The 24,646-nt window shown below is 35.2% G+C and overlaps 1 protein-coding gene across 1 annotated transcript; it reads left to right on the plus strand.

Moving 5' to 3' along the window:
* The first annotated feature begins 4,403 nt into the window (after nucleotides 1-4,403).
* On the plus strand, nucleotides 4,404-7,289 carry LOC110602743 (sucrose transport protein SUC2). Its single transcript, XM_043954341.1, has 4 exons — nucleotides 4,404-5,829; nucleotides 6,185-6,248; nucleotides 6,330-6,373; nucleotides 7,026-7,289. The coding sequence occupies exons 1-4, from the start codon at nucleotides 4,510-4,512 to the stop codon at nucleotides 7,209-7,211; spliced, it is 1,614 nt and encodes a 537-aa protein (XP_043810276.1). The 5' UTR covers nucleotides 4,404-4,509; the 3' UTR covers nucleotides 7,212-7,289.
* Nucleotides 7,290-24,646: the final 17,357 nt, after the last annotated feature.

Raw genomic sequence — 24,646 nt, forward strand, 5'->3', positions numbered from 1 at the left:
TCTTCTTTGATAATGTCAGAAAATTGACATTATTTATTAACGGTACGATAATTATAAGTATTGTTTTTAATACAAATTAAATTATTTTAAAATAGAAATTATTAAAATAATAATATATTTTTTATATATTTATATATTATATTATAAAAAAATAAGAGAATAAAAGAATTAGAGTGTTAAATATGAAATTTCTCAAATTTTAAAAAAATATACTAACGGTGGAGCTAAATCCTTGAATATCCTTGTAATTTAAGGCTGAAAAAGGTATTTAATGTGGTCACAAAAATTCTTGTTAATCATTTATTCTACACATGGCCTGCTTATAAACCTTTAAAGGAAATTTTTAAAAAAAAAAAAATTATATAATTTTAGCATCCGAATTTTAATGGAAAATTTAAAGGAAGAACGCGTTTCGATTTGTCAATTTACAATCGCGTTTCGATTTGTCAATCTACAAAAAAAGTAAGGCGATTGATGCTTACCGTAACTATTCTAATGTTCAAGTTAATGAACTAAAAAAAAAAGCAGTGTAATGAACTGTTTTGAACTCAATAATAGTTGTATAAGAATGTTTACTTTGATCTATGTATTCATTAGTTGTTATACTATAAAGTGAAGTTGGTTATTAAATTTCATAAAAATCTGATTAGTATCGGTTAATAGATAAGAGATTTTGCGATTATAAGTATAATGGAATTTGCTAGATCGTGTTTTCTAAGGTAACTTTCTGCAAGGTCTCGTCCTGTAGTTGAGAAAACGAAAAGTCAACTCGTAATTATAAGTGTAATGAAAATCTATTGCATTATATTTCTGTAAAGTCTCGTCATGAAATTGAGAGAGCGAGTCTTGATGAATGGTCGAGACCTTTAACATGCCGATCTTCTTTTTTATCGGCGGAATCAAATATTATTTGATCATAGTCACGTGACTCTACCTTTAAGTGTCAATTATATATAAATTTGAAAGTAAGAGATGATTTTATTATTTAAATTAATTTAAAGAGTTAATTAAGAGAATCTTAAAATTTAAAATTTTTTAAAATAAAATAAGATTAAATTTTTATAATATGGATATTAAAATATAAATTTATTAATATTTAAAAAGTTTAAATTGGATTATATTTTTCTTATTTTTATTCAAATCTATTATATTTTTATTAAAATTAAATAATTAGGATAAAAAATTACTTATATATATTTTATTAGAGTTATGTTATTAATTGTAAAAGGGAGTTTTGAAGATTGAAGTTTTATTTTGATTATTTAAATAAAATTTATAAAATTAAAATTGTTATTAAATTTTTATTTGATTTTTTAAATTTAAATTGTATTATAATTTTTTTATTAAAATTTAATGAGTAAATTTTTTTACAAGGATAATACACATATAATTATGTTACAGATAAAAAAAATATTACATAATTTATTTTAACTAAATATTTTAAAATCATTAATAAATTGTCAATGCATATGTAAATTTAATGTGATTATGATTGACATTTTAAAATAATTAAAATACATTGAACTATAAATTTTTAAGTTTAACATTATTCAATTTTTAATTAATAAGTTATGAACCGTTAGCATCGTAGCATTATACAATGATATGCAATCCTACCTATAAAAAGAAAATTTTAAATGTTATAATACTCTATTCAACATTAATATTCATTTTTTTAACACTATGAGTTTTTACGAAAAGTTATTATTAGCAGATATATTTTAATAAATTTTTATTATATCTATAATCGCGAGATTTTTTATTCATTAATCAGTATTAGTCGAATTTTTAAAATATTTGATTACGAATTACATATTTCTATAATATAAAAATATAAAATCTAATATACACAAAAATCAAAATATACATTTTTATATATTTATTATAGATTTTAAACAATTTATTATATTCACTCATCTTATTAATTTACTTACTAACGTGTCGGAGTAACGGTTTATAAACATCAATTGCCTCACATCTTCTATTTTACAGATGGCCAATCAAATCTCAATTTTATTTTAGTCACATCTATATTATTAAATTTATTAATAATTTTAAATTATGTAATTTAATCAATATACATTATCCTAAAATATGAGTTAACTATATTTTAAAATTATTAAAGTATTAACTTTTATGTTTACTAGAAATTTTTGAGATATTAAAGATTTAAGTATAGTTGAGATCTGACAATAACTACATTAAATTTTTAAGTTTAAATGTGAATAGTTTTATAACAATATACACAAAAATTTTAAAAATCTAATTAAGAAACATATCCAAATATTTTCTTAGAAAAATAGGTTTTTTTTTATGATAAATATGTTTAAATAGTAATTATTTAAGTCATTGTTATTAAATATATCTAGACTAAAAATTAAATTATCAACTGTAAAAAAATAAATAAATATTAAAATTTAATGCAATTCAATTTATTTAATTAGTTGAATCAGTAAATTTTAAAATATTTTAAACGGAATATATATAAAAAATATAATTAATTTATACTAAAAAAATTAAATGAAAGATTTTTAGTTAATTATCTCAAAGACTAACTAAAAACTAAAATAAAATAAATGGTTTTAACTAAAAATTACTAAAATAAGATAAACTTGACATTTAATTTTTTACATAAATTAAAAAAAATATAAACAATATACTTATAGTAATAAAATTTTATATTATATTTTCTAATATATCATCCACTTATATCATTAAATTATTAAATTAAATTAAAATAAAATATAGTTAAAACTAATAAAAAAATTAATATCTAGAAAATAAAATAAAATAAACTTTTCAATCAGTGAATAAAAATATTATTATAAGAATCCACTTGGCATCCTTAGCATTATTGTGTTAGTACATGCCAAACGTGCATGCTCTAATAATAAAAATAATAATAATAACAACAATAATAAAAATACCAAACATGCACAAACTATAACATAATAATAATAATTCCATTTAACTTAATTTTTTTTATAAGTAATAATATTTTACAATAATAATAATAATAATAATAATAATAATAATAATAATAATAATAATTTGCTTGCACCCGATTTTACTATTTACTCAAAATATAAAAAAATTAAAATTTTCTTTATATTAATCTGACTCAATACCACGTGTCATTAGAGCTAATAACGTTTAATTCAAATTGAAGATGATGAGGGTCGGATGCACATCATCCGGGTCGAATGCACATCATCCGGGTCGGATTGAATGCTCGTCATATTATACCGGTCTGGGTAAGATTCGCGCAATAATAATAAATATCACAAATACCAAAGCAGCAGAGGTCCAATGTAGAGCCAATAGAAAGCAAGTGGCGTTTTGGGTGAGTGTCATCCCTTACGTTTAAGTCAATGAGATTTCTGAGCCTTACTCTCCTCTTTTAATTCCTGCTTTTACAACACTCTTTGAATTGCTGAAACGACTATGGATAATTTCCAACAGCTTCGTCTCCATACTTCTCATCTCCATTGCCTCTCATGCTCCTCTCCCTCTATAGCTCAAGCCAATAATTAAATAATGACTATTTATTTATTTATTTATTTATATATAATTGTGTTAAAAATTTAAAAATATTGATTATATGTTCTTAATAAATTGTCATGTGGTATGATGTACAAAGACCCACCATGATAATAAAATGTTCAAGCTAGTGGATTTGAATATATGGGTCCTACCATAATAAAATTAATTTAAATAATTAAAATTTTGAAAAAAAAAAAAAGAAGCTTTCTCTATAAGTTGCGTATTAGATTTGGTAGTTAATGCGTCAATTTCGCCAAACTGTGTTACCACTTTTACTTAAAATTTTTGTGTATATTTATGCAAGAAGTTAAGAGAATGAGAATAAAGTAAACTTGTGAAATAAGGCAGCTTAATTATAATTTCCATTATATTTTAAATTTTAATATTCTGATTTTATTAATTTTTGATAAAATCACTGTGAAAAAATTGCAGCTGCGAATATATCAGACATTGAGCAAAACATATAATTCATGTGAGCACATGTGAACTCGGAAATTAAAAGACAGCAGGTGTAGGTGACAAAACATCAAAACATCATATGATGTATGTAATGAGATTACACAAAAAGGTGAGAAATGGAAGGTGAGGAGGAAAATCAAATCTGTTTTGTATCAAGTTGGGAGAAAGAAGAATCATTGATTTAAACATGGAGTAATTAATAAAAAGAAAATTGTTTATTTAATGAAAAAAGCAGAGATCAATTTGCTAGCAAAATCTGGAAATTAGAGAATTAAATGGCAGATGCACACGTGGCAAGAAGAAATCTGAACCGCACAGTATTTTACAACACAAGACGTAGACCAATTTGGATAAGGCCATACCCACTCTTTGCCAGTTGCCACTCTACTATAAATTTCCATGCAAACCACACATCCAGCCATAAACCAAAACAACCTCATTTCTCCTTCTCCGGCGTCTCCTCCACAACGTCTATCTCTACCTTTACTCTTCTCACAACCATCTCTCATGGAGTCTGATCCTAGGAAACAACAACCACCCAAGCTCCCTTCTTCTCAACCTCCTCCACCTCCTCTACCATTAGATCCTCCTCCACCCTCGTCGAGGTCGCTTAGAAAGATTGTAGTGGTGGCCTCCATAGCTGCCGGTGTCCAGTTCGGCTGGGCCTTGCAGCTCTCTCTTTTGACACCTTACGTTCAGCTTCTTGGCATACCTCACACCTGGGCTGCTTTCATTTGGCTATGTGGACCCATTTCCGGAATGCTTGTCCAGCCTATTGTCGGCTACCATAGCGACCGTTGCACCTCCCGTTTTGGCCGTCGGCGACCCTTTATTGCTGCCGGTTCTGTCGCTGTTGCTGTGGCTGTTTTCCTCATTGGTTATGCTGCTGACCTTGGCCACCTCTCTGGTGACCCTCTTTCCAAGAGCCCCAAACCACGAGCTATTGCTGTGTTTGTTGTCGGATTCTGGATTCTGGACGTCGCTAATAACATGCTCCAGGGTCCTTGCCGTGCTCTTCTCGCCGATCTTTCTGGTGCCAATCAGAAGAAGACACGTATAGCTAATGCACTGTACTCCTTCTTCATGGCCGTCGGAAACGTTCTTGGCTTCGCCGCTGGATCCTACACTCATTTATATAAAATATTTCCGTTCTCAAAGACTACAGCTTGCGACGTTTACTGTGCAAATCTGAAATCTTGTTTCTTTATCTCCATTGTTTTGCTTTCATCTCTCACGTTGTTAGCTCTCATTTATGTTCGTGAAAGACCTTGGTCCCCGGAGCAGAGAAACACCGCTGCGGGTGACGATGAGGAGGAGGAGGAAGGACCGTCGGAATCTTCTCCGATGCCGTTCTTCGGAGAAATATATGCGGCTTTGAAGAATCTACAGAGACCCATGTGGATCCTTCTCCTTGTGACATGCTTGAACTGGGTTGCATGGTTCCCATTTTTGTTGTTCGATACCGACTGGATGGGCAGAGAGGTGTACGGCGGAGATTCAAACGGGAATTCCGATCAGGTGAGGCTGTATGACCGTGGGGTTCGCGCCGGTGCACTGGGTCTGATGCTGAACTCGGTGGTCTTGGGGTTCACTTCTCTGGGTGTGGAGGTGTTAGCGCGTGGGGTCGGAGGAGTGAAAAGATTGTGGGGTATAGTGAATTTCATTCTTGCATTTTGCTTGGCAATGACCATCTTGGTTACCAAAATGGCTGAATCCCACAGAAAATTCACCACCGTGGAAGGCGGCGCCACCGTTACCTTGCCACCACCTGGAGGCGTCAAGGCTGGTGCATTGGCCCTTTTTGCGGTGATGGGTATCCCTCAAGCTGTAAGTCCTTGCTTACCTTTCCCCTCAATCTCTTTCTTTTTTCTCCTTTTTTTTTTTTAATTATTATTTTTTCTATTTTTTATTTTTCTAATTTGTAATTTATCAGTCAACAGTCAACACTGAACAACATTTGGTAACAGCACCTACCTGTCTCTTACTTAAAAGAAAATAAATATAGTTGTATCATACAACTTCAATTGACATGTAATTCTGTCTTTTTATCTGTCAATTAATGGTTTTTTAATATATTTTTTTAATTTATTAAGTATTTAAAAGGGTAAATAATTAAATAATCCACCTCAACTAGTTTTAAATTAAGATTTTGTAGCTTATTTCTTTATTTTACTTTGTGCAGATAACTTACAGCATTCCTTTTGCTTTGGCATCAATATTTTGTAACACTGCTGGTGCTGGCCAAGGTAATTAATTAATTACTATATTATAAAAAAAAATTAAATTCAAGACTTAATAAAATCTAACCCATTTCAATTTTTCAATAGGACTTTCTTTGGGAGTTCTAAATCTTTCAATAGTTATACCACAGGTATGATTCTCTCTCTCTCTCTCTCTCTCCCCTTTTATTTTCAAATTATTATTTTTTTTAAATAAACAATTGTGTTTCTCTAAGAAGATTTGGCAACTTGTTAAAATCATTGATGTGATGATTAAGAGGAATATTTTCTTGGTGAAGAACATGCGTAGGCATTTTAGCAAAGTATGGGCAACAATCCCTAGCTTTTGATATTATTGAATAAGTCAAAAAATTACAGGCACAGCACTGGCTGGCTTTGGAGTTATTCAGGGGAAAATAACAATTTTTTTTTTTTTTAAATAAAAGAGCTATACCCACTTTTTCAAACAACCGCAAAGTTTCAATCTGTTTTCTTCCTCCTGTGACTCACAAGGAAAAGAGAGACAATTCAAGTTTGATTTTTGAAAAACTTATTGTTGGAAGGAATACCCATGATCCGAAAACAGATATTGTGGGACACCGACGAATTAAAAAAGGATCATATACGAATTTGTTTTGTGTAAAAGAGAAAAAGAAAAAGAAAAAGAGAAAGAAAAAGGAAAAGATTTAATTGCAGCTTTATAACAATATTGTTAGTTAAGCTAAATTAGCATTAAGGAATATGGATTTATAACTTTTTCCATGTGTGCTCATACTTAGAATTTTTTTTTTTTTTTTATTGCAGATGGTGGTGTCCGTAGCCAGTGGACCATGGGATGCATTATTTGGAGGTGGTAATCTACCAGCTTTTGTGGTGGGGGCGATTGCGGCAGCGGCCAGCGGAATATTTGCACTCACCATGTTACCATCTCCGCCGCCGGATATTCCCTCCGTCAAGGGTTCAAGATCCACCACTGCTGCCTTCCATTGATCTTGATCACGTCCACACATATATATAAATGTGGATATGTGATCATGTAGATGTGAAAGAAAGCTTTTTTTTTTTTTTTTTAAAAAAAAAAAAAAAAAAACCCCTTTTGGAAGCTTCTCTAATTTGCTTTCTTTTTTTTTAAAAAAAATATGTGTGAGAAAGGCCAGAATGGTCATGGTTCATGTTGTAATAGGATCATCAATGGCCAAAAATGGTTCATTTGGATGAAATCAATGGCTGTACATATCCATGCTTAAATCTTCAATGGAATTAATTAAAATTGATATGCAGTCATCTCAATTCTATCAATAATGATTCTACACTTCAATTAATGCTTGATTAATTAAATTTATATTTTATTGAATATTTAAATACAACTTACCTATGTTATTAATAATTTATAAAAAAAAATAAAAATTGATCAATATGAATTAATAAAATTCGAAGTGTATATTTTTATTATTTTATGAAAATTTAAAATATAATTAATAAAATTTAAAGTATTAGAATTACTTTTGATTTTTTAACAAGTCCATGCTTAATTTGCACTCCATTTGTTCTGTTTATTTTGCTTTTTCATATATTAAGAAAAATAATTTTTCTTATTAATTTTTTCATTATACTCATTTTAATATATTAAATTTTAAGTCATTTGATTCAAAAATTCAATATTTGTGTATATTTACATTTTAATTCAATTATTTTAATTTTGATTTAATTAGTTTCAACCTTTATATTTATTGTAATTTTAATTAATTTGTAAATTTGTAAATTTAATAGTTTTTATGATAATTTAATATTCTAATTGACATATTTAATAATAACATACCACATATATTATTATTATTATTTAATTAATCAATTGATTGAAAAAGTCTAATGTTTATATAATTATTTTAATTTAAATATTTAAATTTTAGATAAATTAAATCAACCAAACGTTGAATGTAATTTTAATTAATTTTTAAAATTAAAATTAAAAATAAACAGCTTAATTATTAATAAAATTTTCTAATAGTGATAAATTTTATTTTATAATAATAATTATGAATATTTTATAATAGATATGTTATTTAATTTAAAATAACAGTATATACAAAATAATTAAAAATAATATTTTATTATAAAATCTTCATAATTATTAATATAAAATAAAATTTATCTACCGTTGAATTTATGGATCGCATATTTTATAATTAAATTATTATCATTAGAATTAAATATATTATTTAATTATAATTACGTACGAGTTAATATTATTTTTATATATAAAATTAATTTATATTTAAAAAATAATAAAATACTACATTTGTCATTTTATCTAAATTTTAAGATTTTAATTTTTAAAAATAAATTAAAATTACACTTAAATATAAATATAAGTCAATTAATTCAAAATTTAAACATATAAATTAAAATGTAAAATAATATAAACGTTGTATATTTTTCAGTTATTTATCGTTAATTTATATAAAAAATAATAATACAATATATTCAACTATCCATTACAATATAAACTATTAAATTTAAAAATTTATAAATAGTCTAATATTATATCAAACATAAATATTAAGTTAATTAAATAAAAATAAAAAAATTAAATAAAATATAAATACACGTAAACATTCAATCTTGTTAAATTAATTAATTTAAATTTTATTAAATATTAAAATATATTTTAAATTTTTATTTATAAAAAAAATATTTAATGGGAGATTATTTTAAAAATAAAATAAAATAAAATAAAATTATAATAATTAATTTATATATTACTATAATATAAAAAAAGTATATGTTAATTTTTATAAATTTATAATTTTAATTTAAATATTTAATGCACTAATACCAAATACGTATGTATTTATTGGTTTAGAAACAGTTTCCAGAATAAGCACTGAGTTAAAGCTCAATTCCCAAGAAAATGAAGCGTTATGGAAAAAAGGATTTTGAAGCCACGTGTAGAATGAGATTTCAATTCAAATTTTATTATGTTATACTATTAAACTAAACTTAGACTATCTTTTAAGAATTAGGGTAAAGTAATTTATGAGTGAATTTAATTTTAGTATAATGGATCAAAATATATAATCCCAACCATTTACGCAATCATGAACTTTTTGGTTGAAGTTGACATGCAACATTCACATTCAATGAATTTCCCAAATACTTTGTGCTTAAAGACATCTCTAGTTCTAGAGTCGTATTTTAAGGATTCCTTACTTTTGAGCAATACACTTGGTTGGATGAAATGCAAAACCTTGTTCAAAGGGTGGAGAAATTTAAATTTAGATTTCTGCATTGAATGATATGGTTACTTGTACACATCTATGCAAATAATATTTGCATGACCTCAAAATATGCGATTTATTTCAAAATGGGTGATTCAATTTTGTATCAAAATAATATTTTACGGTATCGTATTTTTTGCAATTATTTTTGGGCGCATTTCAAGCCCAAGCAGCACAAGTCTTTAGGGCCTACAATTACACTGCATTGAATCCAAGGGTTTTTAGGGCCGACAACAAAGAAATAGCCCAATAATCATAAAATCCTATGATTGGAAAAACAGTTTGACCTGTTTCCTGACTCGGACAGAGCTACAAGAAACACTGCTCAAAATCTTTACGTGCTTGTTCTACTTCTATCCATAGAACTTGATTAGAAGATGGTTACTCCAGTAACAGCAGCCAAAGCGATACCAACAAATTGAAGAACGGAGGAGTGATACAACATTCTACCAATCTGTAACCAAAGCCTTCCAGAGTCGAGGGAGAGCAAAGCGAGGCATATACACTGTCGGATTAGGCTGCGACCGCGAATGCCAGACACCATAGAAAGAGAAAGAGCAACTTCTATAATCACATAAAGTCTTCACTGACTGAGCCAAGAGAGAGAGTCATAGGAAGATCGACGCCAGCAAGAGGGATAACAAAGCACCTTCAGTGGCTGTTTCTCTGAGGAAAGTGAACCAATCTCATAAATAGAGAAAATCCAGACTTTGGACTTGTATCGTATCCATCAATTTATCAATAAAATATCCCATTAATTTAGATTTTATATTTTTTTAGTACAGTTTTATAATTTTATAAAGAGAAAATTACTTCTTAATCCCTGAGGTTTAACGTAATTAACACTTTTGTCCCTCTATTTTGGCGACCCGACACTTAAGTCCCTCACTTTCTCTTCCGTCCAAATTCGTAGTCGTTCCGTCCATTTAAACCGTTTGGTCAAAGAGTCAAAAGTGAGAGGTGATAATTTTTTCCAAAAATACCCTTCTCTCAATGTGAAATTTCTATTTTTTTTTTTCTCTTTCATGTTTTCTCTAGTTGAAGAAGAAGAAGAAGAAGAAGAAGAAGAAGAAGAAGTTGCAGAAAGTGTAGGAAGAAGAAGAAGAAGAAGAAGAAGAAGAAGAAGAAGAAGAAGAAGAAGAAGAAGAAGAAGAAGAAGAAGAAGAAGAAGAAGAAGTTGCAGAAAGTGTAGGAAGAAGAAGAAGAAGAAGAAGAAGAAAAAGAAGAAGAAGAAGAAGAAGAAGAAGAAGAAGAAGAAGAAGTTGCAGAAAGGGTAGGAAGAAGAAGAAGAAAGAAGAAGAAGAAAAGAAGAAGTTGCAAAAAGGGTAGGAAGAAGAAGAAGAAGAAGAAGAAGAAGAAGAAGAAGTTGCAGAAAGGGTAGGAAGAAGAAGAAGAAGAAGAAGAGGCATTTGAGTTTGGGTTTAGTGAGGGTTAATTTTGTCAATTCACGTGTCCCAAACGGCTATTTTGGACGGAAGGACTACGAATTTGGACAGAAAATAAAGTGAGGGACTTAAGTGTTTGGTCGCCAAAATAGAGAAGAAGAAGAAGAAGTTGCAGAAAGGGTAGGAAGAAGAAGAAGAAAGAAGAAGAAGAAAAAGAAGAAGTTGCAGAAAGGGTAGGAAGAAGAAGAAGAAAGAAGAAGAAGAAAAAGAAGAAGTTGCAAAAAGGGTAAGAAGAAGAAGAAGAAGAAGAAGAAGAAGAAGAAGAAGAAGAAGAAGAAGAAGTTGCAGAAAGGGTAGGAAGAAGAAGAAGAAGAAGAAGAGGCATTTGAGTTTGGGTTTAGTGAGGGTTAATTTTGTCAATTCACGTGTCCCAAACGGCTATTTTGGACGGAAGGACTACGAATTTGGACAGAAAATAAAGTGAAGGACTTAAGTGTTTGGTCGCCAAAATAGAGAAGAAGAAGAAGAAGTTGCAGAAAGGGTAGGAAGAAGAAGAAGAAAGAAGAAGAAGAAAAAGAAGAAGTTGCAAAAAGGGTAGGAAGAAGAAGAAGAAGAAGAAGAAGAAGTTGCAGAAAGGGTAGGAAGAAGAAGAAGAAGAAGAAGAAGAGGCATTTGAGTTTGGGTTTAGTGAGGGTTAATTTTGTCAATTCACGTGTCCCAAACGGCTATTTTGGACGAAAGGACTACGAATTTGGACATAAAATAAAGTGAGGGACTTAAGTGTTTGGTCGCCAAAATAGAGGGACATAAGTGTAATTACGTTAAACCTCAGAGACTAAAAAATAGTTTTTCCTTCTATAAATCGTTAACAGAATATTAGAATTATATATAAATAAGCTATTATGTTTTTATAAACTAGCACTCCATTTTATTAAATTTAAATATCTTATTTAAAAAAGTAAAATGAAAAATTAAATCGAGAATCTAATAATTACTTTTTGCCCTAATTAAACTAACAAATTAAACCATTCAAGAAAATGGGTTGCTTTCAAAAAAAGAAAAAAAAGAAAATGGGTTCTTTAAGCTTAAATCCAGACAAATATTGCATTAAGTTTTGATATTTTTCAAATATAAAATATTAAAATTTAATGAATTTGAGAAATTAGTTTGTGAAAATAAAAAAATTATATGAATTGATTATAATTTTAGAGATTAATTTAAAAATATATAGGGATAAATTATACATAAAATATTAAACCTGATGATTTGAGATCCAGAAAATAGGGTTTTACAAGAATTCTGTAAAACTGGAAAAATTTAGACCTAGAGGAGAGTATTTCTCTTTTTATATGTTTCCTTTTGTCTGCTAGTGACGTGTAACAGAATGCATGTCATTGGGCCACCAGTCCCTGTCACGTTGATATGAACGTACGAGGAAATCAGATCGCTGCCCCATGCGTAACGGCCCTTGATTTTCCCGGACGCGCGTACGGGTGGTCCCAAGTGAAGGATGGGTAGGTCTTCTTCCTGATTCTGGGTCGGACTGGAAGATATGATGTGGGTTGAATCCAGAGAGGATCTTATTCATCGGGCCCAAAGGGCTAGGCCGGCCTGACTGAGGGGATTGATGGGAGTCCGATCTCCAGACTGAGTGGACCGGACTTGATGCATGTGATGAGGCTTGAGGGCCTCTAGATGATGGGCTGATGTCGTGGGCCTGGCCCCAGACCGGGGTGGAGAAATCCAGCGGTCATCAATTGCCCTTTTACCCTCTCGTCAGTTATTGTCTGGCTGATGAGGGGGTAAAAATCGAGAGTAATAATGACTGCGCCGCCTAAAGGACAAGTCTACTCAGAACATCTCTTCGTCTCTTCACTGTTTCAAATTTTAAATTCTCTCTGTCTTCCCGAAACCTTTGCTCTATACTATCTTCTGCGCGATTTGCCTACATCGTCTTTCTGCCCCAGCCACTTTCAAGGTACGCTATTCTCTTTTGTCCTTCCATGGATAGCCCAAAACTTTCCGACGTTCTTAGAGTAGAGTCTAATGTCACTCCGTCTGTCCTAAAAAATTTCTTCTCTAAGGAATATTTAGATACCCCTCTCTTTCATATTCGGGCCCCTTACCCGAACTAGATGATCGTTCTTCCTGATCCTCCTCCCTCCGACCTAATCGATCCCCAAAAGGATCTTAGCCTGGTCTTTTTCGCTAAATAGAGGGAGTTTGGCTTAACCTTCCCCTTTTCTCCCTTCTTTACCGAGGTCTTTCGGTACTTCAGGATAACTCCTAGGATGCTAGTTCCCAATTTCATTCTGTTCATGTCCTCCTTTGAGTCTGTATGTCTGAGCTGGGGGTTCACACCCACGGTGCATTTGTTTGTTTCTTTCTTCCGATTAGTCAGAGCAATCCAGGGTTTTTATTTTTTTTCCCCTCGGGGAGGGCTTTCAATCTTTTCGGGTCATAAAGACTCAATAAAGGGCTGGATGGAGGGCTTTGCAGTAGTGGAGCACAAGAAGGAGTCCGGGCTCATCTGGGACCTAGAACTCTCCTGGGAGGACGTTTCACTGAACTGTAATGACCTGCCCCAGCTGAGCCTTACTGAGCAGGTTGGGTATATTCGACTGACTTCTGTTGAAAAGAAGTATGATGTCAAGAAGTGTATGTTTGTGTCAAATCTTCGTGATATTAAAGACGTGGGTACTTTACTCCACTTAGCTGTGTCGTTTTGCCTTTGTAATCTGTGTGGCTTGTTATCTTACTTTGTATTGATTTTGGATTTTTGCAGTTTTCGACGTGAAGATGGACCAGATCAAGCCCCCGAAGAACCTTGTACTGTCCTGGGAGAGCATGGACGCTGCTCTGGATGCTCTCTTGGCTGGGCAATCTGTGAAGGAAGCTACTGAAAGAGTAGCCGATGTTATTTCTTCCAGGTTGATTACTCGGCCTCCTCCTCCAGCATCTTCTCAGGCTCCCAGACCGAGTTCCCGACGTAGCAAGTCATCTCGGCCCTCTAGCCACAGCAGATCGAGTTCGGCTCACCAGTCTTCTCAAGCCCCCCGGCCTCGACGCTCTTCTACTGAGAGGGCGGAAGAGGCTCCGAGAGTTATTTCTGGAGTGGCTGAGGAAACTGGGCTGGTGAGGGCAGACCCTATCCTTCCTCCTGTGGATGCTTCTGCTGTGGGACTTGAGGTCTCCATTACTGAAGAGGAGGCTCCAGGAAAAAGAAAAGAGGTTATTCTTATAGACGAAGATATTCAGGAGACCCCTACCGGAGATGCCCCTGTTCCTGATGAGGTTGGATTCGGCCTTGCCAGTGATGGAAGTGTCATAGAGAAGGCCGGGGACAAGCGTCCTGCCCTCTCCGAAGTGCCGGTCCCAGCTCCTGCTCGAAAGAAATCCAGGGCTTCCAAGGGATCAGCTCCAGCTCTCCCTCCTCTTGAGAAGGAGAAGGATGTTCTTGTGACACCCCTGTTGTCTGCTCCTGACAACGACATTTTGAACGCAGAGGACATCACCCACCAGTCTCCCGCAAGTATTGTCGCTGAAATTATCAAGGAGCGAATGTTTGGTGGCGTCACAGAGGCTTCAGACCCACGCCTGCTTGCTCTCACTGGTCTTCTAGCTAGTTCTACCAGGGAGCAGGCAGCGTTCCGGTCTCGACCTCGGGGGGAGCTGGGAGATACGATCAGGGAGATGCTCCTGATGGTAAGTCGTTCGTTCTGGTTTCTGCTCGTATTCTAATTTTCTTTGTTTCTTTGTTATGATAGCTTTTTCTTTTTGCGCTAGGTGATGGGCCTCTTCATGGAGGTGGATGCTCGTGACCACTCTCTCCGGGAGTCTGTGGATCGCCGGGTTGAGGAGGCTCGTTTAGAGGAAAATCTGTCTGCCACCAGTGATGCCCGGGGTAATCTGGCCGCAGCCCATGAGCACGCCAAGTCCCTAGAGGCGGAGTTATCTCACGCTAGAAGGGTTCTTAAAGAGTCTGACGAGAGGGCAGCTGCAACAGAGGTCCGTTGTGAGGAAGTTCTGAAGCAGCTGTCCTCCGCAGTGGATGCTCTACGTGAGAGGGACGAGGCCGTGAGCCAGAAGGAGGAGGTCTAGCGCTAGTATGAGCAGCTGAAGGTAAAATTTGATGCCGTTCTGGCTCAAAAGAGTGAAGCCGTAGCTCGGTTGTGGTTCTGAAGCAGGAGTTGAGCAAGCAAGCTGATAGTGTTAAGGGCTTGACTTTGGTGGCAGAGGAGTCCAAACTTCAGAATCAGCAACTCTGCCAACAAGTTGAATCCTTAGAGACGAGGTGCTCAACTCTGCTTGAAGAGGTCAAATTGGCTGAGGACAGGGTCCAGCTGGAGGTCGATAAGTGTTTAAGGGAGTATAAGGAGTCCTCCGAGCTAAAAAAGGAGATCCAGCAGGCCTGTGAAGCTCACCTCCAGGACTATACAATTTCTTCTAAATTTAAAGCCAAGATAGCTGAGGCCTGTGAGAGGCGACTTGCGAAATTTCAAGGCTCTAAGGAAATGAAGATTGCCGTATGGAATAAGGGCTTCCGCATGTTCGTCTCTGGGTACAATCGGAGCCTAAGGACAGCCAGATACGCTCCCTCTACCCCATTGGCTGAACTCCGAGCTACAGAGGAAGACTCTGATGGCGAGGCGGTGCTTTATGGGGAGGATGACAGACCTTTGCTCAAAGGGGGTCCTCGTACTGCAGCTGGGCCTTCTGAGGCAGGCGCCGAGCTGAGAGATGGAGATGCTGGGTCTCGAGGGCTGGAGGTCATGCCTTTTGTGGGCATTGGGGGGTCCGAGCCAGAAGGTGCTGGGCCTCCCACAGATAGTAATGTAAATAATGTAAATGTAGATAGTACAGAAAGTAATGTAGATGTTAATGCCCCTAGACATGTAAGTCCCTTAAGGACTGTTTTTCCTTTAGTAGAGTAGACTGCAAAGTAGGTTGTATTTACTTTTCTTTTAATGATATTTGATTTTTGTGTTTGGTATTTTGAATTATTTTGATTGTTATCTATTTCTCTGGCTTTATTCATACTTGAGCTGTTTTTATCTCCTCATTGGGCTACTTATTCTGTCTAAACAGTCTAATTTGTTTAATTTTAAAGATTGGCGAATAAAACACTTAGGAGGTGTTTAATGAATCTTATAAGGAATTCACTACATTACCTTTCATTTCTTGCTCCTCAGTTAATCAGGGCTGAAAACTTAGCAAGAGACTTAGTCTCTGACTTATAAATTTATCTATTTTACCTAGGCATTCGTTTGTAAGCTCTTTTCGAGCTGGACCAGCCGTACCTGTGAGCTCTGTTTTCAACAATGGGTTGAACTCTTGACTTATGAGTTTTTATGATTCATGTAAGGACATTCTCATTTCCTTTTATTACTTCGCTACTATGAGCTCGGGCACATAGCCTTTGCTTAATAACAATAAGTCAGATCATGTACCTTTAAAGGTAATGAGCAGGATTGGCCTCCTTGTTTTTAGTTCTATTCTGACAAGAGCTGAAGCTGGGGTCATCTGCTCATGCCTATTGGATTTCTCCTCAAGTTGCCCCTTTACCGCCTCAGCATTTATTACATGAGTAGTGAGGGGGTAAATCCCTGGGCTTTATTTGTAACTGCGTGGTTCCATGTGAGACCAAGTTGCCTCTCTTTCTGGTTATGAGCTCGGGCATTTGGTCCCTCTTTGAAGTGACCCTTTGCCAGTAGGTGCGGTCTGGGCTGTATGCTCCACTGGGATGGGGAGTTCATTTTTTTTTTTTTTTAATCCGAGCTGTGGGTTGGGTCTCTTGCTTTTGCCGTGAGTCCGTCCATTTAGCGGACTAAAGAGCTCGGATTTTTATTTTTTGCTTAGACTTTTGTGCTATCTGTGCGACGGGCTCAGGAGTTTGGAATTTCATCTTCCTCATTGTGAAGTCAATATTTAATTTCTTGCTTTCTTGACGAGCCTTATACGGGCTGTGTTTCAGGGATCCTGGTCATTTTTGCTCCAGGAGATCTGACGGGATCCTGGCCATTTTTGCTCTAGGAGATCTGACGGGATCCTGATCATTTTTGCTCCAGGAGATCTGACGGGATCCTGGCCGTTTTTGCTCCAGGAGATCTGACGGGATCCTGGCCATTTTTGCTCCAGGAGATCTCTTTGTCTCAAGGAGGTCTTCTACCTCCAGGAGGTCTTCTACCTCCAGGAGGTCTTCTACCTCCAGGAGGTCTCTTTGTCTCAAGGAGGTCTTCTGGCATCTGTTCTTTTCTTTTCCTCTCTAGCTTGTTCAACCTTTTGTTCCTCCAACGACCATGTTGATGGTTCCACTGGACCCATCATTCATTGGCCCTGCTCCCACTCTTCTGAGTGTCTGCCCTGTTGGATTCGGCTAAGGCATTTGTTCTTCCGATTTCTTTATAAAGTTCTTGAGGTGTCCCTTCTTTATCAGCCTCTTGATCTCAGCAATCAACTGGAAACAATTATTGGTGTCATGGCTGTGCGCGTGATGGTATTGACAATATTTATCAGGATCTCGCTGGTTTGCTTCCGTTTTCATCGGCCTGGGCCATTGGAGGAACTCCTTATCTTGGATGGCCATGAGCACTTCGACTTTAGAGGCATTGAGAGGGGTCGGTTTCTCTGGGACCCACGGAGGGAGTGACCTCTGCTCTAAGGCCCGAGGAGGGAGAGGTCTTTGGTCCCTTCGATCCTAGGGTTGTCTGTAAGGCTCAGGCCTCTTGCCATGCTTTTTCTCGTGCCTCTCCGGCCTCCCTCCCTCCCTCTGGTGTCTTCTCCCTATCTGTCGCTCCTCTGGCGAACCTGCTTGTCACCAAGGCGTCATCCTGCCTTATATACTTTTCAGCCCGCTTCATCAGCTCGGCTAGTGAGGTCGGAGGCTTTCTGCTTAATGAGCCAAAGAACTCAGCCGAGGTCGTCCCCTTCTGCATGGCTTCTACAGCTCTTCCCTCATCGAGCTCGGAAATCTGCAGGGCCTCCGTATTGAAACGAGCGACGTACTCCCTGAGCGATTCGGCTCTCTTCTGCCTGATCGTCTCCAAGTAGCTCGTCTTTCTATCTGCGGGCACCCCGGCGATAAACCGGCTGATGAAGCGAGTGGCCAAATCTCCAAAGCTGCTAATACTTCCAGCCTCAAGGCTGTTGAACCACGCCCATGCCGGCCCCGAGAGCATCGTAGGGAATACCTTGCACATCAAGGCATCTGACAAAGTCTGCAACTCCATGAAGGTCTTGTAGTTCAAGACGTGCTCCCAGGGGTTCCCAGCTCCGTCGTACACGGCCATAGGTGGCATCATAAACTTCTTCGGGACGGTTTCTTGCTGTACCCACATTGAGAAGGGTGAAGAGGTAGGCAGAAGGGTTTGGCTGGGGTCCTTTGCTCCTAACTCGGCCAAAAGTTGTTTCTCATCTTCTGCAGCTTTCGGTCTACGCTTTCTTCCTCCTGCCTGGGCCTCTTCTCTGCGCGACCTTCCTCCTCCCATGTCTCGCTCCCCACTCTTCCGGTGGTTCAGGCAGAGTAGCTATCGACTTCATCATTCTCTATCAGCTCCCTCACCCTTCTTCCATGAACTCGAGCTTCCGGCTCTTCCTCTTCTCCGGCTCTCCTCCTCCCATCTCCGGTTTCTTGGCTAACAATTCTGGGGTGGTTGAAGGTAGGCTGAGGTTCGTTGGTCTGGGGTTTTTCTACCACTGGCGACACGTTTGCTGGGGTGCTAAGGCCCCGTTGCTGCATTATCTGCCCCAACCAGTGGGCGGTGCTTTGTAGTTGGAGGGCCATGGTTTGGAGGTCCTGGTTGGACAAGGTAGCGGCGGAAGCATTCCCTGCCAGGCTTGGCGAGGGGTTGAAAGGGATTGGTGTTTGGTTGTTTGGCGTTGTAGGACTAGAAAAAGAGAACTGCTGCCCCTCTTGGGCAAAGCTCAAGTCATTTGGGGTGACGTTGTTTTTGTTGTGGTTAGCCATTGTGGATCTCAGTGGGTATTGTAAGAGTGGAACTCCGGCGATGAAAAGATCTCCTTCGTTCCCACAGACGGCGCCATTTGATGACGTTGAGTCATCTGGGTCCTGGGTCCACACCAGTGAATATTGTCCGCTTTGGCTCAAGGCCGCACGGTTTTGCTTTAAAACGCGTCCATTGGGGTTTCAAGGGCAGAGACTTATAAGGCCTTCTCCCTTTCAACCTTTTTCCGATGTGGGATACCTATGATCCACCTGCGTAGGGTTCTTTCTCCCCTATACAGGTCTGAGCGTGCTCGCTCAGCGCACCGTACTCGTGAGGACCAGGGTTGTTTTCCTACAGACGGCGCCAATTGATGATCTGAGATCCAGAAAATAGAGTTTTACAAGGATTCTGTAAAACTGGAAAAACTTAGACCTAGAGGAGAGTATTTCTCTTTTTATATGTTTCCTTTTGTCTGCTAGTGACGTGTAACAGAATGCATGTCATTGGGCCACCAGTCCCTGTCACGTTGATATGGACGTACGAGGAAATCAGATCGTTGCCCCATGCGTAACGGCCCTTGATTTTCCCGGACGCGCGTACGGGTGGTCCCAAGTGAAGGATGGGTAGGTCTTCTTCCTGATTCTGGGCCGGACTGGAAGATATGATGTGGGTTGAATTCAGAGAGAATCTTATTCATCGGACCCAAAGGGCTAGGCCGGCCTGACTGAGGGGATTGATAGGAGTCCGATCTCCAGACTGAGTGGACCGAACTTGATGCATGTGATGAGGCTTGAGGGCCTCCAGATGATGGGCTGATGTCGTGGGCCTGACCCTAGACCGGGGTGGAGAAATCCAGCGGTCATCAAAACCTAAATTTTGTGTTTTAATTAGTGCATTTTAAGGGTTAAACTATTTTACCAATTGATTTTAACAGTATTAGAAAAAATTAAATTCTACTTTATTAAAAGACGAAGACGAGGAACCGTTGATTTATACAATTTTAAAAAGTTAGTGGAGCAAAGCTATCGTACCAAATATTTCTAAATCAGAATCTGAACTAGAAGCAACAGAATCCGAACCAGAAGCAACATCAATATCTGCCGCCAATTTGTTTACTCTCAACAGGGGTCATCCGGCCCCAAAGATATGTGCCATTGGCCAAGTCCTAGAGTATTTATATTTCAAATTGAATTATAAAATCATACTTAGAAAAAGCTAAAACAAATTCATTATTTTTTAAAAAATTTTTTTTCTTAATTCTATTGATATATAATGGTTACCTCACTTTTCGAGTAGTGAAAAAAAAAAAAAATTTCTAGTTTTTATTTATCAATTTTTATCATTTTGGTTTTCTCCTAGTAGTTAGAGATTGTTTTGAAATGCATTTCCTTATCGTCTAGCCATAAAAATGGCTTACATGGATTCTTTTTGAACGTCTCCTCCTGTGGTGGTTTCTTTCTTCTTTATTGTGGTGTTTGTTCTATTTTGTATTTTTTTTTCTTTGCTTTGTTGAATTTATTGTACTATGGTGAAAATTGATATACCCATTGGCTAATATGAGAGTGAGAAGTCGAGCTTGTCTTGCACTCTCGGTAGTGTGCTTCTTCGGTGGTAGAGATAGTTTGCTCTTACTGATTTTCTGAGTACTGGATTCCTCGTTTAAGGTGGCATCTTACGGAAGTTTTGTAGAATGTCTTGTGAAGTTTCATATTAGTGGAGTTATATAGATTTTTTTTTTTGAAATGGAGAACTGGGGATTGAGAGAGTAGAATATAAAATCTTTCAGATTTATTCAAATGCACTTTACCATGGGATTAAGCATGTGAGTGTGGAATTATATAGATTATAAAGGATTTATATAACAGTTAATTCAAAATTACTAAATAATTTAAATTAATCATCTTAAATCGAATGAGAAATAAATTTAAAAATTATTTAAACAAAATATATTGGTAGCTCACAAATTAAAATAGTATCATGTAAGTTTATTTTCTTTGCATGTGAAAATGTATATCTAACTCTCAAAAACAAAATGACATCGTGTAAAATTATATATTCTTTATAGAAAAATTTCAAACTCTTAATATATCAAATCAATTATCCATATCTATCATCATATTAATTTCATTTTATGTAGATTAATTATACATACTATTTAATTTTACATATAGGTATAAATAAAATGATTCGATTTTAATTCAAAGTTACTCACATATATTAGTTTAATTTACATGTAGTAGACATATGATTATTTGATCTTAATTCATATTACTCTGAATATAAAATTAATTTGATCTTAATTAAATTTAATTATATGCAGTAAATATAAGATGGTTTTAATTTTAATTCAATTTTATTGTGTATGATGTATATAAAATAATTTTGATTTTAATTCAATTTAATTATATATAATATACACAAAATGAATTGATTTTAATTTAATTGACTCACTTTACACTTAATATAGAGAGAATTGATCTTGATTCAATTTATTTATTTTATAATTGACATAGTATAGATTTATTTTAATTTATATTACTCATATATAATGGATATAAGATTATTTTGATTTTAATTAAATTTATTTATATGCAGTGGATATATTTTTATTTTAATTCAATTGAATCAAATATATTATATATAAGAGATTAATTTAATTTAATTAGATACCATGTATATAAAATAAATTGATTTTAATTCAATTAACTCATAAATAATAAATATAAGATAATTTTGATAATAATTCAATTGATTCACTTTATATTTAACATAAAGTGAATTGATATTCAATCAACACATTTTATAATTTAAATATTATTAATTGATCTTAGTTCATATTATTCACATATGATAAATATAAAATTATTTTAATTTTAATTATATTTAATTATATGCTATAGATATAAAATAATTTAAATTTAAATTTAATTAAATTAAAAATTTAATATATATTGACTTATCTTAATTCAATTAAATCACTTTATATTCAAAATTATAATATAATATTATATTATATTATAAATATTATGTTATCTTATTGATGTTGCATAAGAATTGCTTAAAATAAATTATGAGTTGTCATCATATAACAGATTCACGTGGCAAAAATTTAATACATGGGTAACGCGGTCCCATCCGAAAAAAAAAAAATCCTGACCTTAAACACTTGATTTATCACCAAGACTCGCTCTCCCCTTAATAGATCGAGTCTTAGCAAAAAATTACTATTATCAGGCATCATTCAGCGTATTTCTATTACGTCTGTAATCGCTGGATTTCTTATTTATTAGCTGGAAATATCTCTTGTTAAGCAGCCGATCACATCATCACTGAATTAATAAAAAATATTATATTTATCTTATTTTTTTACAATATAAAAGGAGAATAATTACCGAAATAAAAGTACGTTATTCTCTTACAATTCTCAAATTCTAAGTAATTCTTTATATTCTCCCTACTTTTCAGTATACTCCACCTCATGTTCTCTCTCTTGCAGGTTTAACCAATCACAACACATTTCTATTTTTCAATTGCATCATTTAATTTCGTTGCTGAAAAATCCATTGAATTCCTTCTGTTTATTTGGATCAAAATCGGTCTCTTGTTCCTTTTCTCCTTGAAAAAGGAGTTTTTCTTCTATCTCTTAAAATGGTTGGAATCGTACATGCCATTGTGGAGGACCTGATAAGGGCAGAGAAAAAAAAATAAGCGCGTAGTAGAAGATGTCCTGTTAGTTGAACATGAACTATGGGCCAAGCAGGAGGTAAGGTTCGGTCTTACAGATAAAGCGATTGGGTTCATTCAAAATGATCTGTTGGTCATCAAGATCATCCTAAATAGATATGAAGTAAGGCGAGTGTTGGTAGATACAGATAGTTCTATGAACCTTTTCATCTTAAATATTTTTAAAAAGTTAGGCTTGGATAAAAATAGTATTGTCAAAATTTTCTATCCGTTAGTAGGATCAGGAGGTAAGATCGTGGCAGTATTGGGCACCATCAACCTCCCCTAGTGCTGGATGACGAAAAATAAAGGTGAGAATTGTATGTAGATATCTTATTTGCTTACAATGAGATACTCGGTTGTGTAATTCTAAACTCCTATGATATTATCATTAATATGGGTGTTATGTATCTTAAGCTACTAGCTCCAGGGAGAATAGTCGTAACCCGAGGTAATATGGGATTAGCCAAAGAATATTATAGACACCCAGCAAAAAGTCTCGAAAAAGCAATAATACCTATCAACTTGCTAGAGAAGCCGAAATCTCACATAAAGCCAAAGCCAGTAGACTTGGTAGAGAAGATCCAGCTAGGTAAGGAACAAAAGGTACGGTTCGGTACTGCTTTAATCGGTGAAGCAAAGACTCGTTTAATAGAGCTGATAAAGAGACGAGTAACCGCTTTCACTTGGTCTCTAAAAGATGTAACAGGGGTAGACTCGGCTCTCGTCATTCATAAGCTATCTATTAATAAAGCCATCAAGCCGATCCAACAAAAGAAAAGAAGATTCACACCGAAGAGGCAACGAGTGATCAAAGAAGAGATTGACAAGCTTTTGAGTGCAAGGTTAATAAAGGAAGTCTAGTATCCCATATGGCTCGCCAAAGCGGTCCTAGTGAAGAAAGCTAACAAGAAATGGAGAAAGTACATGGATTTTACTGACTAAATAAAGCATGTCCGAAAGATCATTATCCATTGCCATCTATCGACAGGTTAGTAGACTAAACCTCGGGTTACGTAGTGGTTTTCTTTCTTAATGTCATTTCAGTTTACCACCAAATCATGATGGACACTGAGAAAGCATAGAAGATTATATTTATAACAGATTAAGGAGTCTTCTGTTACAAGGTGATGTTGTTTGGATTAAAAAACTCTGAGGGCAACTTACCAAAGGCTAGTGTCAAACATTTTTAAAGATATGGTAGTAAAAAGTTGATCCTTGAAAGACCATCCATAAGATGTCCGGAAAGTCTTTGACGTACTGGACAAGGCGGGTATAAAGCTAAACCCTTTAAAGTGCACCTTTGGGTAAAAGCTGAGAAGTTTCTGGGATATATAATCTTAGAAAGATGCATAGGATCAAATCTTGAGAAGATCAGCGCCATCCAAAACATGAAAACACCCAAAACCATTAATAAAGTACAGAGGTTGAATGGGAGAGTTAATGCCCTAGGCCAGTTCATATCATGCTTAGTTAGAAGGTGTCTCCCGTTCTTCAAAGTCTTAAAAGGCAAAGGTAAATTTGTATGGGTGGAAGAATGTGCAGAGGCTTTGAAAGTTTGAAAACATTCTTATCATCTCCTCCATTGTTAAGCTCGCTTGTCAAGGGTGAGGTTTTATTTCTATACTTGTCTGTAATACAAGAAATAATTTGCTCAGTACTCATCTGTGAAAACAAAGGAGAACAAAATCCAGTTTATTACGCCAGCCAAGTCTTAAAGGGGGTAGAGCTGAACTATTCCTCTCTTAAAAAGTTAGCGTTTACAGTCCTGATGTCAGCTACAAAGCTACACCTATACTTCGAGTCACACGCCATTGAAGTTAGGATAGATTATCCTCTACGAAGGTTCTACATAGGCCGAATTTGTTAGGATGATTATCCATATGGGTGTAATATTGTCGGTCTTCAATATCAGGTACGTGCCAAGAAAGGCCATGAAAGCCAAGCAGTAGCTGATTTCATCACGAAAATGACTCCGGCATTAGAACCTTTGGCTTTGGAATCCCCTGAATCAACCATAGAAGAAGGGAAGGTTTGGACAGATAGAGCCTATAGAGCCAAGGATTTAGAAATCAAAATCCTATTGTAGTCTC

Source organism: Manihot esculenta, chromosome 2 (genome assembly GCF_001659605.2).
Source record: "Manihot esculenta cultivar AM560-2 chromosome 2, M.esculenta_v8, whole genome shotgun sequence".
NCBI classification, from domain to species: domain Eukaryota; kingdom Viridiplantae; phylum Streptophyta; class Magnoliopsida; order Malpighiales; family Euphorbiaceae; genus Manihot; species Manihot esculenta.

Coding starts and splice junctions, on each gene's coding strand:
- LOC110602743 (XM_043954341.1), top strand. CDS start 4,510: ATGGAGTCTGATCCTAGGAAACAACAACCACCCAAGCTCCCTTCTTCT. Junction 6,249..6,329: donor CACTGCTGGTGCTGGCCAAG/GTAATTAATTAA, acceptor ATTTTTCAATAG/GACTTTCTTTGGGAGTTCTA. Junction 6,374..7,025: donor TTTCAATAGTTATACCACAG/GTATGATTCTCT, acceptor TTTTTATTGCAG/ATGGTGGTGTCCGTAGCCAG.